This window comes from Saccostrea echinata, unplaced genomic scaffold (genome assembly GCF_033153115.1).
Source record: "Saccostrea echinata isolate AGI-Se365-2 ecotype Australia unplaced genomic scaffold, CSIRO_AGI_Sech_v1 ptg000054l, whole genome shotgun sequence".
NCBI classification, from domain to species: domain Eukaryota; kingdom Metazoa; phylum Mollusca; class Bivalvia; order Ostreida; family Ostreidae; genus Saccostrea; species Saccostrea echinata.
In genome coordinates, this window is record NW_026889803.1 from 19,915,848 (window position 1) to 19,934,163 (window position 18,316).

At 32.1% G+C, this 18,316-nt stretch overlaps 2 protein-coding genes across 2 annotated transcripts; one reads left to right on the forward strand and one right to left on the reverse strand.

The window, feature by feature from the left end:
• Nucleotides 1-2,412: 2,412 nt before the first annotated feature.
• Nucleotides 2,413-5,393, reverse strand: LOC133205518 (solute carrier family 25 member 35-like). Its single transcript, XM_061341346.1, has 5 exons — nucleotides 5,302-5,393; nucleotides 4,942-5,123; nucleotides 3,961-4,204; nucleotides 2,909-3,127; nucleotides 2,413-2,813 (listed from the first exon to the last, which is right to left on the reverse strand). The coding sequence occupies exons 2-5, from the start codon at nucleotides 5,070-5,072 to the stop codon at nucleotides 2,487-2,489; spliced, it is 921 nt and encodes a 306-aa protein (XP_061197330.1). The 5' UTR covers nucleotides 5,073-5,123; nucleotides 5,302-5,393; the 3' UTR covers nucleotides 2,413-2,486.
• Nucleotides 5,394-8,828: 3,435 nt separating this feature from the next.
• LOC133206070 (transmembrane protein 26-like) lies at nucleotides 8,829-18,137 on the forward strand. The gene is made up of 5 exons (XM_061341998.1): nucleotides 8,829-9,048; nucleotides 10,591-10,817; nucleotides 12,494-12,686; nucleotides 16,568-16,777; nucleotides 17,158-18,137. The coding sequence occupies exons 2-5, from the start codon at nucleotides 10,627-10,629 to the stop codon at nucleotides 17,761-17,763; spliced, it is 1,200 nt and encodes a 399-aa protein (XP_061197982.1). The 5' UTR covers nucleotides 8,829-9,048; nucleotides 10,591-10,626; the 3' UTR covers nucleotides 17,764-18,137.
• The last annotated feature ends 179 nt before the right edge of the window (nucleotides 18,138-18,316 follow it).

Genomic DNA, 18,316 nt, shown 5'->3' on the forward strand with positions numbered 1-18,316 from the left:
AAGATTTTTAAAGATTTTTTTCCTATATATTCCTCTGCAAAACTTTTACTCCCTATGATAAACTTTTATCCTCTACTGTGGCACCATTCTATACCCAGGGGTCATAATTTAAACAAATCGGAATCTACACTATGTAATGAAGCTTCCAAATTCCAAGTTTCAAGTTTTCTGGTCCAGTGGTTCTTAATTTTTTTTTAAAGATACCAGTAAATTATCACTTATGCTTAATTATCTCCCTTTCAATGAGGGTGTGGCCCTTTACTTGAAGAAAACTTAAACTCCCTTTACCCATGGATAATTTCTGGCAAATTTCTTTAAAACTGGCTCAGTGGTTCTTCAGAAAAAGTTGTAAATGTGAAAGTTTACAGAGCATGGACAGATGGACACAAGACAAAAATGTGATCAGAAAAGCTCACTTGAGCTTTCAGTTCAGGTAAGATAAAAATGACATGTAAAATGATCATTTTACATTGAAGTTTCATTTATATTGATCAAGCCACCTGGAAATGCACTTTAACCAGAAATTTACACACTGGACTGTGTTAAATTAATTATCTTTTGTTCAGGGAGCTAAGTTGATGAAATCAGTACAAAGTTAGAACCAAAGGGAAAACATTGCTCCAGACAAATGCAGTTTACACCACACAGACTGATCACTAAGGTTATCAGCAGAGAAAGTTCTAATGAGCAGTAAATATTATTGAAGATTTCTACTTGTGCTGTGAAAATATATATTTATTTCAATCAACAAAATTAACTACAAACGGTAAAATTAACAATTATAAAAACTTCTTCATAATGCACATCATATATAGCAATACCTTACAATGAAGAAATTACATGTATTTATACCAGGGGTGTAATACAGGTAATCAGTGTAATCAATTATAAATTCCTGTGAAATCATGGGTATAATCAATAATCATCCATTTCTCTGATCATAAGTACTTGTAATTTAATTAATCTACTCTAAAAAAGGTCCTGTAAACATGATTACATTTTACTTTTATGTTTACATTTGTAAAAATGAAATACATTGTAACATTCATTGTTGAGATTCAGTCTAGAAATGTGCCTATAACTGTATCTTCTATTGCCTTCAGGCATCTTTAAAATAATGTCCACTGACCATACAGTGGAATTTTAGGAATCTTTTGCAATTCATATAGTGTGTTTATGAATGCTGAAATTCATTAATTCAAATTAAATTAAATATAACAAACTCCAGAATCCAGTAAAACTAATTCAACAAATTTGCTATATCAGATAAAATTCTTTCTAAAGGATTCAAAAACTTAAAAGAATGAATTAAATTTATCTAAATGGATTCAATCAAATTTTAAAATATTTTTGATAGTTCCTAGATGGACTTCTGTGTGAATCCTCAGATTTCAGTAAGTTTTTTTTCTCTCTCTTCCCCATTGAGTTTGAGACAAAGAACTTTCACTACATAAATATGAAAACTAAATTAAATTCTGTAGTGTGTTAAAAATTTACATTCACTTATCTAAAATCAAGGAACAAGTACTACAGTGCATGTTTAACATTCTAATCAGAACAATATCACATATGCTTCTCTTAAAGAAATTTAGATGTTCTAATATTTAATGATATGTTGTAGCTAAATTTATCTTTTAAACAAGAAGTGTGAAGATAGAGAGACATAAATTTAAATTATGCAAAGACCTTACTAGACTGTGAAAAGTGAAAATCAGATCTAATATACATGAAAATATACAATCTGTACAGTCCATCTTATTTAATATACAACCCTGGAATAAAGGTCTTTTTCATCTTTAATTAGAATCTGAATACATATTACAAAATACTATATGAGTAAAAATTATTGCAAAGACCTTTCTGTCAGCAAAATTATTGAACACTTACCTCTTAGATAACTAATTACAAAAAGTCAAAATTGAAAACAAGAAAGTAAATTAGTTAGACATTATATCATCACACAGAAACTTGGCATCATATTGCTTGGTCTAAAGATTACCTTTCCACAAATTCCTCATGAATATCGAGATATTTAAAGAAAAGAAAAACAGACATGGGTGAACATATAATATAAATCTACACCAGGAGTTTGTTCCCTTTGATTGGTCAAACACCAACTATGATCTAATGAGTATTCCTGTATTTAAGTATGAAGCTAAATATCAAAATTGTTATTTTCCAGAATCCCTGAATTCATGATTCACATATTTTTAAGGTATCAGTTTATTCAAAAGTATAAATAATCATAAGGTACCAGTAGAACCAAAAAAATTCCATGATTATTGTTTCTGTCAACATTTTCTTCATATATAAGCACCTTCACTAGAATGAATAAGGTAACAATTCTGGATAATATCTTCTACGAAGTTTCCATTTCTTTTAACATAAAATGGATAGTTTCAAGGCACAACATCTTGATGGTGAAAAAGAGGTAGAGCTACTTTTTCTATAAAAATTAAATTTGGGGGAAAAAAATCCAGATCTACTTATATCACATTTACACTCTTATGGTGGAAACGTTTGTAAAATATACGAAGTCTATCCCATATCATTAATGTTAATACTGTATGTGGTCCTAATCGTAAAAATGAAGGACCCCATCCTTTGTAAAATCCCCAAAGTCCTTCAGTGCGAAACATCTTGATAAAGCAGTCTACGACATTGTTGTAATGCAATCCCTTGCCTTGTACATCTACCCCTTGGTTGTACATCCTTGTAGACACAACATCAAATGGCGTCATAAACAAGGTCACTGTTACCCCACTGCATAGTGTGGCACAAAATGTGTTCAACCAACTGTCCGAGGGAAACATCTGAAAATTTTGATAAAACTTGACACATGAATTTTTAAAAAATTAGTTATAATTTATTTTTCTTTCGTACAAACCAATTACAATAGAAAACTTACATCAAGTTTAGTAATGTATTCCTTTGAAGTGCTGAATGAGGACAGCTGGGTTGCTGACCCCACCATGACCCTTGGAATGGCTGCTGACACACCTCTCCATAGTCCAGTGAACCCATAGTCACGGAACACTGACCTCATCCCATGAAGCATACTTTCATGTGGATGCTGATGACCCACTGCTATCTCCTGAGCTGCTTTGGACTGCATGTGGGTTTTTATCTGTACACAAAATGAGCAGGTTAAAATTTTTGTTCAAATTTAGAAATTGATTTCAGAAAGCTATTTTGCTCTTGGATTCACTATGACATCATGAGGAATTCTCTGGTTCTTCAGAAAGTCAAAGAATTTACAAAGAAATTTTGTTCTAAATTCTATGTTTTAATTATTACTTGAAATCCATCTTACAATTAATTGTAATCTTTGAAAAGAAAAAAGATAATTGTGATCACTTTGATAAGAAAAAAGTTCTTATTATAATGTTTTTCTGAACATTGAGACTGAACTTACCATTTTTGCTATTTTGCGAGGAAAAAAGACTTTATGGTAAAAATGTTAGAAACCTATTGTACTCAATAATTCCTAGAACTTAACCTAATTTTGTTACTTTTAATTAACTTACAGGCCCAATATAAGCTCATGCAGTATATTTTAATAGTAACATGCACTGAAGTTAAAAATCAAAATAAAAAAAACAGTCAAATTATAAGAAATTATCACAATATCTAGAAATGTGGTGATTGAAATAATTATATAATATTGACTTGAATGATATGCCTTCTTTCATTTGTCACATAAATAAAACCTAATTTTTGTCAAAATACTTGCTGCCCTATCATTAAACTCTGTGAAGTGACTGATATTACCATTAGTCAGGTAGTAGGAACCTTGTGCTCCAATCTTATTTTTTTAATAACATTCTTACTGGAGTCAAGTCTGAAATAATCAGTAATTGCTAATTAGTAGTTTTAGAATTTAATCACCAAATTCTGACTCACAAGACTCTTTTGAACATATGAAGTAAGGTCTTTCACAAACTTGCATTAAAATCTAACCATAAAAAATGGACTTCCAATAGTTGCACCCATACATCCAGCTAAAGCACCTGCTGCAATGCTTTTCATGAAAGATACATGTCCGTGTTTGTCCTTTGTGAGACCAGTGTTTCCGATGACCTGATAGGTACCTAAGCGGATTCCATTCATGACTAGCTGATACCACAATGCAGGAACTAGACCGCTCTGAATGGCAAGGATACCATCTGTCTTCACGATGGTCTTGATGGCGTGAAGAGAATTTCTGTAAAAAATATTCAGAAGAAAATGAAAATGCAAAATTGCAAGTCTTGTAGCATTTAAAAAAAAAAAAAAAAAAAAAAAAATTATTTTCAATTCATCTACATCATTAAAGTTCAATAGATATAACTTTGAAAATTTAAGATAAAGAACATTTAGGACTGATCTTGAACTAGTTTTGTTTTAATAAGATATGATATTAATTACTAATGATAACAATTTTGAAAAATAAAATCAATACTTTTTAATCTCTTTATTTGGAAATATCTTTTTTCTGAACAAATTTTATTGGACATATGTTGAATATTTGACAAAAGCCCTGAAAATGATTATATCTGCAGATGCAAATATGAACCTATTCTTTAAACATGTGGCTAACTGTCCACAATTTATGTTAAATTATAAATGATTTGTAATTTTATTAACGGATATTGTGAAATTAAAAATTTGCAGACAGAAATACATTGGGGACTCAAGTTTGAAAAGCATTTTTATTTTGGATGTTTGACATTTACACCATTTCAGTGTGTTTTACATATTTTGACTCAAGTTTAAAGTATTTCATGATCTCAGGATGTGCTTTTAGTTATATGTAAAGTCCTGTTTGAGAAATACTTTGCATACGACAAGACGGAAAATGTAGTGATGGATCAGACCAGGATTTAATGCAAGTCTGACATACATGTAGATGGCCTGCCTGAATTGCAAATATTTGAATTCTGATCAAACTTGATAAAATACCTGTAGTGAATAGCATGTTGGCCTCGTGCCTGCAGTTCTCCCTGCAACTGCATGCGAGTTTTGACAACTTCTAGTGGATTGGTGAAAAATCCTGCACCACATGCTGCAAGTCCACCTATTAGAAATTCCATCTTCTTAGGTATATTAAAAGTTCAAGGTTACTAAACGGTCACATACTATCTCTGAAATAATTTGAAAAAATACAGGTTATTAATGAAAAAGAAAAATGGGATATGTTTTCAAATTATATAATGACCCTTCATACTTTAATTACATGCACATTTCGAATTTACTCTGTATTTGATATATTAAATAAATTACATTTTGTTCAAATTGTGAGGAAAATGCATTCATACATACCAGTTATATAAATATGACTTTTTTCCTTTAAAATTGGACAGAGATGATGACATAGTTCCCCCACCTTTTGGTCTTTTGGTAGTTTTACTAACTTTAGGTGATTTGGTTAGTCGAGTTCGAGTAAGCGTGCAGACTTACAAAATCTCGATCCCGATTTAAAAAAAAAAAAAAAGAAGTCGGCAGCGGTTTCTGATAATGTTTGTATTAATTCTCATGTCAAAAGTATGAATTTTCGTAGGAATGATAGAGCAAACATTTTATAAAAAATCCTTTTCAACTTTTCCTGTAATATAGTAAATAAATGCAATAAATAATGAACCCCTTTCAAAAAAAAAAAAAAAAAAAAAAAAAAAAAAAAAGGAAAGGGCTAAGTTATTGCACTGAGTTGGTATATAATTTCTTTTTTTAAAAGTTTATTAAAAGTATCTCAAGTTTTTTCAGGACTGAAAGTATGGATTAGATAACAAATACGAAAAAAAGATAATGGATGATTCTGACTCTAAAAAAAAAAAGATATATGGATCAATACTTATTTTTAATTATTCTTAAGTGACCATAAGTAACTTTGAATACATGAGTACAGTAATTTTCGTATATTATTTGGTGTTGGCATAGGAAATTCGTAGGTTTATGTCAATAAAAAAAAAAACCCTATGTATGCTTGTTTTCTTTTCATCTGTTTGAAACTTTACTTCAGAACACAAAATTTATGCAGTTTTCGACCTTCCTGTATTACACTGTAATTCAACATAATTGGGATACTTTGGGGTGCGGGGAGGGGGGAGTCTGAATACCCAAATACAAAATTTTAATGTAAAGCGCAAAAACAAGGAAAATATAGGGATGACTTAAATAATAAAAAGTTTGAAAACTAGAATGATACACATATATTGTCAAAGCATAGACATCCAATACGTAAAATGGATCGAAAGTGTCCTTCAAATGGATCACTTAGTCACGCTGTTCATTTCAGACGTGGGGAATATGTTATTAGTTTAATTACAAAACACAGGAAATTTTCTTTTCTATCAATACTTTATCGATCCTCATTTGCCTTCTTCCTCTGGGAAATGTGTAACGAAGAATTTTGGCTAATATTCCAAAATTACAATTTTATCACATAACTCATTTCTCAGATATTGGTATCGGCGGAAAACAAAAAATCTCTTGAAAAGCCGTTTGCAATGTGTGTTGACGTAGCAGCCATTTTGATTTCCCAAGAGAGCTGCAGTGAATGACGGGTGTAGTACAGGACAAACAAATAACAAAGTTGTTTTATTTCTAATTTAAGAGCACTGTTGTTTACGGTATAACAATAAATATCAACAGCCGGTAGGAAAAATATGTATAATATCTATTGAATTGATTACAATGCCTTTGTGGTCTTTAGTGGTATAATGGCATTAATGCTAATTAACAGAGTTTGACGAGTTTTCTGAGTGACACATATCTAGATATTACAAATGGTAATCCATCAAGAACACAGATAAAATGTTATATTTTGCCTTCATAAAACAAAATATTTAATCAATGATTGACCTGGCCTAATTGAACAAAACATTCTGACCTATAATAGAAAACAACGTAATATGATAAAGGACATAGCAAAATATTTGTTTAAAAAGAATTAACAAAAAAAAAAAAACTAAGATATAGCAAAAAGTATTGGACCAATTGGTCTCTTCAACAGAATTTTAAATTGTTTTTTAAAAGGTATTACAGTGTAGTTAAAGTCTTTTACTGGAAATATGGTAGGGATCTTGAAATTTTTCAATATAGTCCTATTCAAGCAATTTAATGATTTTAATGTGGAAGGATAGGGCGACCATTTATCTTTTTATTAATTTATTTATTCATGTATTTTTTTTCTATTATAATTATACTATTACTATATCTAAGTTTCCATGGCTTGAATTGAAAAAGTTTCATAATGCTTGAAGTCGCCTTAAATACGATAAAAAATACAATTCAATATGTATTCCTTCCTTCAGAGCAGATGGTAAATGTGGGCAAATCTTAATTGTACCAGAAAGACTTTCATTAGACATTTATAGAAAAAATTCTGCAACTCTCAATTTTTTTTATGTAAAGATGATATCAACCAATGATTGCACTCATTATCACATATGGATCTTGTATTTTAAATTTGGCATGACGATTTTAGATAGTTTCTCATCTGAAAGCCACAAAATTAGATATTTTCATGTAGTTTGAGAGCACTTAAATCATCAAATCTCTCAAAAGTTCGTTATCTTCGAGATTTTGAGAAATCAATGCATGTTTAGATAATGTCTTAGATATTGCCTTGGAAGATATAAAATAGATTTTACTCCGATTATATTTGAAAGTGCATTATTTCAAAAGAAAGAGGAAGAAGTCTTTTATCAAAAATGTTTCTTTTCGAAGAAGTTTCACAACTTATCAAAGAGTTAAAAAATCTTCTTTTTTTTTTTTTTTTTTTTTTTTTTTTTTTTTTTAAAAAGCTTCAAATGCATTCAAGATCAATATACGAAAGTATAACTTCTACGATGCTTTAATGGCAACAGAAAATTTATTGTACTTTTTATATTATAATAAATTTTGAATTGAAATTGTTGATGTAATGATCTTAAAATATATTGGCTCCACATGGAAGCTGTATTCACGATTACGTAGAAGCTCTATGCACGAAGGAATTTAAATAAAACTAGAGGTACTTGAGCACTGAGCTCATAAAATGATACCCCCGCCTCCCGTATGATTATAATGGCAAAGCCCATGTTTTGCTATGGGAGACCCGAAATAAGTGTCAGATCAAATAGTAAAATAGGAGCTGCACAATGGCATTATGTAATAAAGAATCTGTGAAAGTATCATTAAATTTCATTCAGTGGTACAAGAGGAGGTGCGGATAAGAGATGGGTACGTCTTAAATATTATAGAAAGAATGGCAGTGTCTATGTTTTGCTATTGGAAACCCGAAATATGTGTCCGATCAAAAAGTAAAATAGAAGGTGCACAATAACACTATGTAACAAAGATTCTGTGAAAGTCTCATTAAATTTCATTCAGTGGTATAAGAGGAGTTGCGTGTAAGAGATGGGTATCCCAAAGTGTAACAGACGGACGGACACCCCCATCACTATATACACCCCCGCTTGAAAAGCGGGGGGGGGGGGGGGTAACAATGAAACATAGCTACAAAACCCACATGTGTCTTAATTTTTCTCAAATTTGTTTCAAATAAATAAGTACAGCTAAAAATACAATAACTGGATTTTAATGTTTGTTGACGAGTTTTCCTTTTATTTAAATTTTTGACCGATGTAAACCCAATGCAAGACAATGTTCAATTTGCATCAAATCATATTCTACATCACATCATTTTCTGACATTTTTGTTATTTAAAATTTGTAGATTTTATTTTGACATCGATCAAAAATCCCGATTTATAGAAGTATTGTCTCCCGCCCTAGAGCGTCCAATATTGTTCCATTGAAGCATCCGGAATTAGCGATGGGATGTATCAAACCTTATTGCGTGTACCGTCTGCGTCCAGTTGTAGATTGCGATCTAAGGGCGCTTAAGGTAACTCGACACTCCGTTGCTGAATGGAATCGAGGAGACTGTCTTGCTAACACGTCCCAAGGTTGCTGATACCTTAATCAATAGGATATATCCGATAAATTTTGTAATAGGATTTTATAATTTTGTCATGCTCGGAATTGGAGGAGTTGAAGTGTTCGTGACAATTTTAGAATTTTGAAGGTGAGTCGCTTTTTTTTAAAAATTTAAATATATATGTAATCTAATTTTTTTAATATAACAACGATTCATCTTTAAAAATGTATATACTTCAAAGAAATTGAAATTACAAAAATGACAAGAAATTGTAAATTAACCTGAAAACATTAATAATTGGGAAAAGGTATACATGTATTTGTTTCTCAAAAATAATAATTTAAAAAAAAAAACTTGCGTGAAGAATATCTATCGCCGTGATATAAAATGTGAAATCGCATGATAATGAAGATTACCTACAAAGAATACGTTCCTCTGGCACAAGTCTCCCTCCTTTGAGCTCCAAAGCTTACTCTTTTGAAAAATTACATGATCTTATAAAATATTTTTAAAAAAAATATCTCCAGTATCTGTATACATTTTTATAACGGATGTGTTGTAAAATATGGAGACAGTTATTCTTCTTTCATTTTTTTAAAAATTTTAATAGCAATCGACAGATCGCTAAACTTTCAAGTTAGCTTGAAGCATAACCGCGGTTAAATAAGAAACTGAACTATTAAACTTTTGATATTTAGCCTCTATTACTTTCTATCATAATAGCTTATTAAAATAATGAACTTATAAACGTGTGGATATTATAACAAACATACAACAAAGTTACTTTGAAAAAAAAAATCCTAATCCTATTTGTGTAAAGATGCAAGTCAGTTTAGAAGCCAAAGGATGCAATCTACGAATAGATAAGATTATTAAAAGAATTCATTTCTTCTTAATGATATAGAAGCATTTAAGCAATTACGTAATGCTAATGTTTCCATGTTCTAACACGAATAAAGCAAAGAAAATTGTGTTGCCCATGTCATGATCATCTGCACTCGTGACCTCTTACTTTTAGGTATACATTTTATGAAAGAAAAAAGGGGGTAGGGTACCCCTTCCTATCAGTGACTTGGTTAACACTACCGAGGTTTGAATTAATTAACCTGTCATATGACCTTGACCTGTTTTTTCTTATATAATATTTTTCAGTTTAAGGATGCCTTCATGTTCAAATACATTAATGACAATTATCTATCCTAAAGCTTGGTCACCCTGAATGTTTGATTTTTACTTTGCATTTAAATCAAGATTTATTAAATATTGTTGACACAAAATCAGAATCTAAAGTAGTTAATTTTATATACATCTATTAATTTTGACAAGGACACTTAAATAAAGTTTTATTAACTGGCCTCCCTTTTTTTCTTTTTTTTTTTTTTTACCTTCATCTAGTTTTTTTTAGCTCATGTCCTCAGATATTGTGAAAAAATTCAAAAACAGATAATTCATCCACCTTACGATCTCTCTCAGTAGCTGGACAGAAAAGCGATATGCCTTTGGTGTCTTAACTTTCTTTCCGTTCTAAATGATAAAAATGCATAGTACGTTAAAACATTCAAGGTTTCCCTATTTGTGCATCATTTGTGATTGAGGCTTTGTTCCATCCCTGGGACTTTTTTTAAAACAAGATTGTACCGGATGAAATATACAGAATCACAATATGATGCTATTTTTTTTATATTTCAGATATACTGGAGAGTTATGAAATGATATAATAATAAAATGGGAAGTTGTACAATAGTTAGAGCGATCGTTGTCCGACTTCTGTTCGCCTGCCATGGCTTAGTTTCAATATGGCTGCTGAATAAGGTGACACAGGAGTCTCGTTTCTGGTACCTAGCGACCTCGTTTGGATTTCTGTTGGTCGAAACAACAATCACACTGGTCAGAAAGCAAGGGAAAGAATGGAAATGGTAAGAAGATTGCGTCATTTTGCAAGAAATTTTCAGCTAAATGAAAAAGAGTTAGACATGGTTCTTCTTCATAAATAAATCGAAATAAATAAATAAAAAAAATATAATAAAAATTTATTTGCCTCAAAAAAAAAAAAAAAAACTAAGATAAACAACTGAAATCTTATATTTAAAAAATTCATTGGATAGAAATTATATCACTTGATTTTTTTCAACGTCTTTGAATATTATCCGTTATATTCGGGTTTAAAAGAATTCTACATGCTGAGTATACTGTGAAGTGGTACAGTATATATGTAGTTCGTATATATATAGTTGAGGTTAATTTTAAAATGTTATTTAGGTGATGAGTTGTGCGTCATAAATAATATTTGTTTAACAGAACATTATACTTGATGATTTATTATGAGTTTCTTACATGTTCCACAAAGGCAACTGTTTATCAAACACGTGAGATTAAGCACAATGTGGCTTGTTTGAAATCTGTAAAATTCCATATGGAAAGAAAGCAATCTTTTTCTCATGAATAAGTTATTTAGCCTATAAGAGCTTAATGTAGCATACTTAGTACATGTACTTTAATGTATAGTAAAACTTGTCCAATCCGGATGTTGTGTATTCCGAAATCTTGCCTACTCCGATGTAAACTTTTAAAATGTCCCTTTCAATTAATTCAATTATTTAAAATGTTGTCTTATCCGAATCTTGTCTTATCTGGCCAATGTCTTTAGAACCAATGGTGTCTGGATTCAACAAGTTTACTCTATAAACATGTATATACTTTAATGTTCGATTCACTTTCAGAAATTTCATATACCAGAAGATATGTTCAGACACATAAATACTACAGGTTTTACAAATGCTACGATCGCGACTTTCTGAACTTTACAGAAATATCAATGACGAATCCGATCATTATTATTTAAGCCAAAGGTGTTATAATTTTAAATTGAAAACTTTATAGTTAATGATCCAGCACTGCTTGTGAATGAGGGACCCGTAGCGTACCGTTATCTATGTAGCTTAAGTATTATAATGGTGCGAAATTACCTCACATCTTGCATCTTGAGGAAAAATCGGAGAAAAAATATATATCACGAAAACGAGGGTTAATGGCAAACGCGATGTGATTAATGGGTTTTGTTTCTTGTTAAAATAATAAATGACATAGCTCCATAACTTCAACAGTTAATCGAAGAATTATAGCACAAGTGGAACTCATTTGGTGGGTGGGTGAAAGGAGGTTTTTGGTGCAAATAAATGCCAAACCATTGCCGTTCATAAGTTTACTGAGCATTTATATCTTGATGTAATTTCCTCCCTAAAGTCATCAGGCAGAGAAAGCGATTCAATGCACTTTTACACTAAATCTCGGATTTCGGTAGTTAGTAACTAACCTGTCTGTAGCCACGTTTATTGATCTACTGGCCTAGTGGCGTCCACCCTGTAATTAGTTAACTAGTTTAAAATCCACGTCAAGAGAAACGAAAGTCAAATTTGATGTGCATTATCAAGTGGCCCATGGACTGCAGAGTTCACCTGAATCCTAAAGTTATATTAATATACCGTCATCTGAAATTTTCGATGAAATATTATATACTAATTTAAATAATCTAACCAGGATTAATGCCCTGGTTAATAAGATTCTTAACTTCAGCGTTATCATTTAATTTCAGGTTCTGTCCCAGCGTTCTGATTTATCTGACTATGACGGTCCCAGCTATATGGTTTTTGGAGCTACATGAATTAGAAAAGCGGATCGAACACCAAATTTCCTCTCTCTTAAATATAAGCAACACTAGTTTACATATTGTTGAAATCCATAATGAAACATACGACCTGTCTGCACATCTTGGCAGCGTCTTAGGGGTAAGGCAATCTATTTTTTAGTACATCATTTTTTTAATAAATATCATCATTTCGGCGATAGTTCAGAGTTTCCTTATACAGTGAGTGACGTCAGAAACAACCAAATGTTCAAACTATCAGCGAATGTGTGCTAAAACATTGATGCAATGAAAGTTAAGTATTGTAATAGTGGAAAATGAAAGTGCAGAGTAAAAAAAATTGATTTCTATTACATTTGGTGTTATAACTTTTTGCGTCAAAATGTTTGCAAACGTCAGATTGCAAATGTGCTTTTTTTTATCTAATGAATAAGATTTCTAATTACGAAATATAAATAAATCTGTAAATGTATCTGAATTTATGGATCAATTCAAAATACAGTGGCTTAAATGTGAAGTTAAAACTTTCAGATGACTTTAAGATCAAGAATATAAGATTCACCCAAAATACAACGTCCATTAGCTACCAATATAATATACTCTTACTTTTTAAAGTGTTCAAGCATCGCGGATTTTCAGTTGTTTAGACTTGTTTTTGCATGCAACGAAAAGTTGTTTTCGTAATATTTTTTTTTATTTGCATTATATTGTAGAAAATGTGGTAAAATGCGCAGTGAATAGAATAGAAAATAAAAGATTTCAGCACCTGATAAAAGTGTTTAGTGACGTAACAAAATACACTTTACTCTTGTTTTTATTACTGAGAAAAACAACTTGGTAGTTGCAAAAACTATCATTATCTTCAAACGCTTGGTTTTGTTTGATTGAAAATGACGAACCTTTTTCTCATCACCAGTTTAAACAAGCTAATCTCGACAGCAGTCATTTAATTACGTTAACATCCTTCCCTCATGATGCAATTCATCATTTTGTATGGTATTCAATTTTCTATAGCTGTCGTCTGCGTGACAAAGTGGTTACGTAACGATGTTTATTTCTGAATTCCAAGAAACAAAAGTATATATTATATGACTTTGATCTTTTTTGGATTCTTGAAATGGGCCTTGAACAAAAAAATACTGTCTTGCTATCGAGATGGAGATCTTTGAGCTTAACATTTGCTCTCCAAGCAGCAGAAACAAATGCGGCCATAATGCATTTCTATCGTCAATCATGAATGTACATGTAGATCTTTTGCTGACAACAGCTGACGAAGCACTTCAATCTCTAAAGCCATCTTGATTACTCTTTGAAGAGAAAATCAAAATATTTAACTGCAGAGTTTTGTAGAATTTATAAACTTGCGGAGGGGTTTCTTGCTTTTATACACCTCAATGTACACATTTCGTGTACTTTTTATCAAGGCTAAATAGGTACAATATATTTTTAGGCACCGTAGAATTTTAGGTTTCGTGTACGTATTTATAAGTATAGCTCATAACCCCCGATTACCTAGATGAAGATCTGAAGAAATATGATGGGGCTAATAATTTTAGGGAAATATGAATCATATCGCTAACGTTGAAAGAGAGCGAACGATCGTCTTAGGAGCATTTGCTTTTTTTCTCACCTTCCAGTAATTTTTTAACTTATCACTGAGTTCAGTTTTAATTTTTGCAGTCGAGGTTCGCAGTAGATATATGCATATGACCAATTCACCAGTTCTCTAAGTTATTTCATTGAATGCAACACACTGTACAAGAAAAAAAAAATTGGCTTAAAATTCTCATTTTTTGTTTTGTTTTGGAGAAAGCCAGAATGTTGAGTCTTTCGTTCAATCACTTCATCGATGCTGAGATAGCGATTATCCCCGTTATCCTTGTCTTAACAAAAACAAATTTCAGATATATCCGCCTTGATAAAACATACTAATAATTACAAATCTTATCTCAGAAGATGTGTGTTCTATCAGCTGGTATATTGGAATTTTGATTTGTAAATCACAAAATGCACTTACAGGGGTCACGAACGAAAGGTCAGCGATGTGATCCATGATCCCTGCTTCTAAAATTTGTAAAAACCGTTCTTGTAAACATGTTTTGATCAATATCATACTAATGTGTCATAAAAGAAGTATTAAAACAATGCCTATAACATTAATGAGAAACAAGAGGCCTATAGGCCTGGACACTCACCTGGATATCATGACGTTTCTCAGCCTGGACTGGGACTTCATTGAATTCTGGCCTCATGTAACAAGAATTTTACGTTTTAATGAGGATCCATTACAGTACATCATCAGCTAGTTTGAAACTTGTCTCCTAGATTAGAAGATTTGTAACGATTTGTAATACTTTTTGAATATTTGATAAACTAAGCGGCAAGCCCCGCCCTGGGACCTGGTCTATAAGGAAACAAAAAGTTATACAATATGGTAAAATGCATGCTCATTAATTGTTTATTGTCACCATGCATGATATACTTTGTTAATAGTCCAAGAAGAAACAAGATTTTCAAATGTAAACTGCACTGAGTATAGTACAATTTCAATAATTGACAACTTATCCAGACCATGTGGATTAAAACCAGGGGGCTTAAATTTTTGCCCCTTTATTCTATACATACTACATAGAAAAATTGGCTGAAATTGGTTATTAAGCAATGTTCAAAAGTCTTCGTCCTACGGACAACGACAGACATTAACGGATATAGCAGAAGCTCATCTGAGTGACGCAGGTGGTCTGAAAATTCTGGGGACAAAAAGTGAAAGACAGTGATAGATGTTAACTATTTGTGAACTTAATTAAAAGAGCGCTATTTGACTTTGCTGGTGGTGAGATATGTGTAGCCACAGGTCACGCCTAAAGACAGTGATGTGTTAACCAAGTCGGGGCACATTTTGATAAGATTCAGAGGAAGAAGCACAGCGATTCCATTGTCAAAAGGACAAAGTCAATTATAAAGAGTACCATTCGATTCGTTCTGTCTCATACTTGCTAAAGAGACGTAAGATGGCAAAAGGAAGGGCCTCGTTGATTTCAGGATTTTAAAAAAGCCAAACGACAAGTGCAGTGACAAACGTTGACAATTGTTTTTACAAATTACAATTTGGGGGACCTTTTCAATACATATTTCTAAGATGCTGGGAATTACTTAATATTATATGATAGTAATGAATTATCATTATGGAGGCATCCTCAGGTGATGTAGATTCAAGTTTGTTCAAATCATGACTTCCTGGGAGTAAGGTGGGGCCACATTATGCGATCAAATTTTTACATAGAAATATATAGTGGAAAAAAAGCCTTCAAAAAATCTTTAAAAATTAGGTTAGGGTTGGGCCGAATTCAGAGATCCAAATTTTACATAATGCTTAATATGTACATTAAAAATAAATTCCATAACAGGGCCATGCTGATCATATTGATAGTGAAGCATCCCAATGTTGTGTGGATTCAACTGTGATTAAATCATAGCTCTCCTAGGACTAGATTTTGGTCCAAAATATGGAGTCAAGATTTTTATGAAGTTCAAGAGGGAAATTAAAAAAAAAAATAAGCTGATGAAGAACAGCAGGGTCAAAGTGACTCGGTGAACATTGTGGCCCATGGGCCTCTTGTTGAAGCCTTAAAATAGCAATCGGTTTTCATAAGAAATAAAAGAGAAAATATTCATTGGATGTAAAGATATGCTCATAAGCCAATTATCTTTTTTTTTTATCTATGTAAAACTACTTGTTAGTCTACAGAATTTCGAACATTTGATGTGTATTTGAAAGACTGGGCAATTCCCCAACCGGGATAATAGGGTTAACGTTTATTCACCAACTGCTTTAATTTATGAAGTATTAAGAAAAAGCTTCAAGTCGGCTAACGAACATGTCGAAAACTCTTCTGAAATTAGAGACACTTCACGCACATATTAAAGGCGGTGCATCAAAAACTATGTTATTTTTACATAGCCCTTTTTATTTTTCGTATCCTAGACGCAATATAACATTTATTTAATAATAATATGTTTTAGGTCAAATTTGAGATCCGGCTACCAATCAACCTTAGTCCAGACGAGTGGATCCGCACCTTAGAACAACTTTTGTTGTTGCTGCTGATCTTGGGTCGATGGATGTTGCCCAAGGGCAAACTAACACATGACCAGTTGTCACAGTTGCTGTTGGTGTATATAGGAACGGCTGCGGACATTGTAGAATTCTTCGAGGCTTTTAAAGAAAAAGAGGTATCAAATTACACTTTGTCGATGAAAAGTAATTAACTTTCCCACAGTCCAGATGTTTTGGCCATACATAAAATCTGTTAGTTATCGAATGTAATTTAAGAGTCCAAGTTGATATTGAATACCGGCATCCCGTAATTGATAAATTCTCAATAAAATTTGGATTATGCACAATCTGTGTTAATTTTCAATTCAATAATTGTAAATATCTATTGTTGGGCCTTCCTGCTGAGATGTTGTTTAACGATCCATAGATATCTTAAATTTAATGATTCGATGTAAATGTATTTGAGGTTTATGGAAGGGCTCTTGTTCTTTAATCAAAATATTGTTGCGCTGATTGTATTTAAATTAATAGAACGATTAAAACAATATTTTTACAGGTACGCTTTAACAAACTGCTATGCATATCTATTCTCGGACTCTGGAGCCTAAGTTTGATCCAGTTCACCCTCGTTCTGACAGCAGCACGTGCACGGCGTGACCAATCCGGTCTTGTTTCCCGCCACTATAACGTCAAGCAGCGGAAATACGGATGCTGCGCGGCAGACGTGTATGGGATTCTCATATCAATTATCCTCCAAGATTTACCGTTCCTGGTTCTTCGATTACTGTTGATCTTCAAATTCAACGTCCTAAGTTACACCAATATGTTTTTCACCTCCAAGAACACATTAGTGATTTTGCTATTAGTTTATCGGCTGGTGGTTGTATTCATTGAACGTCGATCCGAAGGAATACAACAGAAATATAACAACCTGAAATCAAAATCGGACCATTCCCGCCCTGTAATGTCCTCGAAGTATAACGGTCCTGGAATTCCCCGCTCGAAACCGTGCAATGGAAACGTAACAACGGGTGAAAAAGCTAGCCTGGTACAAATGGATGTTTGCCTTGATGTGCAGCCTTCCGTGTATAAACTCAGTCAGGAAAAGAATAATTATGGTCGAAATTACAATGGAAGCAAAAAGCCAGAAAGTCGTTTCTGAGATTTAATCTCTGAAGCACTTCAAGCCATGATAAAATTTATATGTATTTACAGCAAAACTTGCTTATAAGGAACTTACTAATGAGGAACTCCCCATAAGAATGATTGATCTGAAATTTCCCCAATGGCAGACTTTGCTCCTGACATTGATTTCTAAAGCTGACAAGTCTGCATTACCTTTCTACATATATTAAAATGACAATTTTTTTTAACATACTATTTTTGACAGAGTACATGTAAAATATAATAAATATACTCCTAAAATTACTAAGTTAAAAACTTCTTTACAAGGCTAAAGGCACCTCATCTAAAGGGTTCTCAGAAAATTCCTTATTAACAAAGTTTACTGTATAATATAAAAATTAAAATTTGCACTGCAATTGTTTCTAATTCATTATTCAAATATAAAAATGTTATTGTGCTGCAGAGACCTGTATCACACAGAGTTGATTTGTTAAATTCTCACTGAAGAGATATAATTGACTTTGTATATTAGAAGAGTGAATCACCCAAAAGTATGGACCATGTATCTCAAATCCATGGTATCTCAAATC

Bases quoted from the DNA above. Each gene is read 5' to 3' on its own strand.
- LOC133205518 (XM_061341346.1), bottom strand. From the start codon at position 5,072: ATGGAATTTCTAATAGGTGGACTTGCAGCATGTGGTGCAGGATTTTTC. The intron at 4,205-4,941 runs GTATTTTATCAA...TATTTTTTACAG, and splicing joins CAACATGCTATTCACTACAG to AAATTCTCTTCACGCCATCA. The intron at 3,128-3,960 runs GTTAGATTTTAA...TTTTGTGTACAG, and splicing joins TTGGAAGTCCATTTTTTATG to ATAAAAACCCACATGCAGTC.
- LOC133206070 (XM_061341998.1), top strand. From the start codon at position 10,627: ATGGGAAGTTGTACAATAGTTAGAGCGATCGTTGTCCGACTTCTGTTC. The intron at 10,818-12,493 runs GTAAGAAGATTG...ATTTAATTTCAG, and splicing joins CAAGGGAAAGAATGGAAATG to GTTCTGTCCCAGCGTTCTGA. The intron at 16,778-17,157 runs GTATCAAATTAC...ATATTTTTACAG, and splicing joins AGGCTTTTAAAGAAAAAGAG to GTACGCTTTAACAAACTGCT.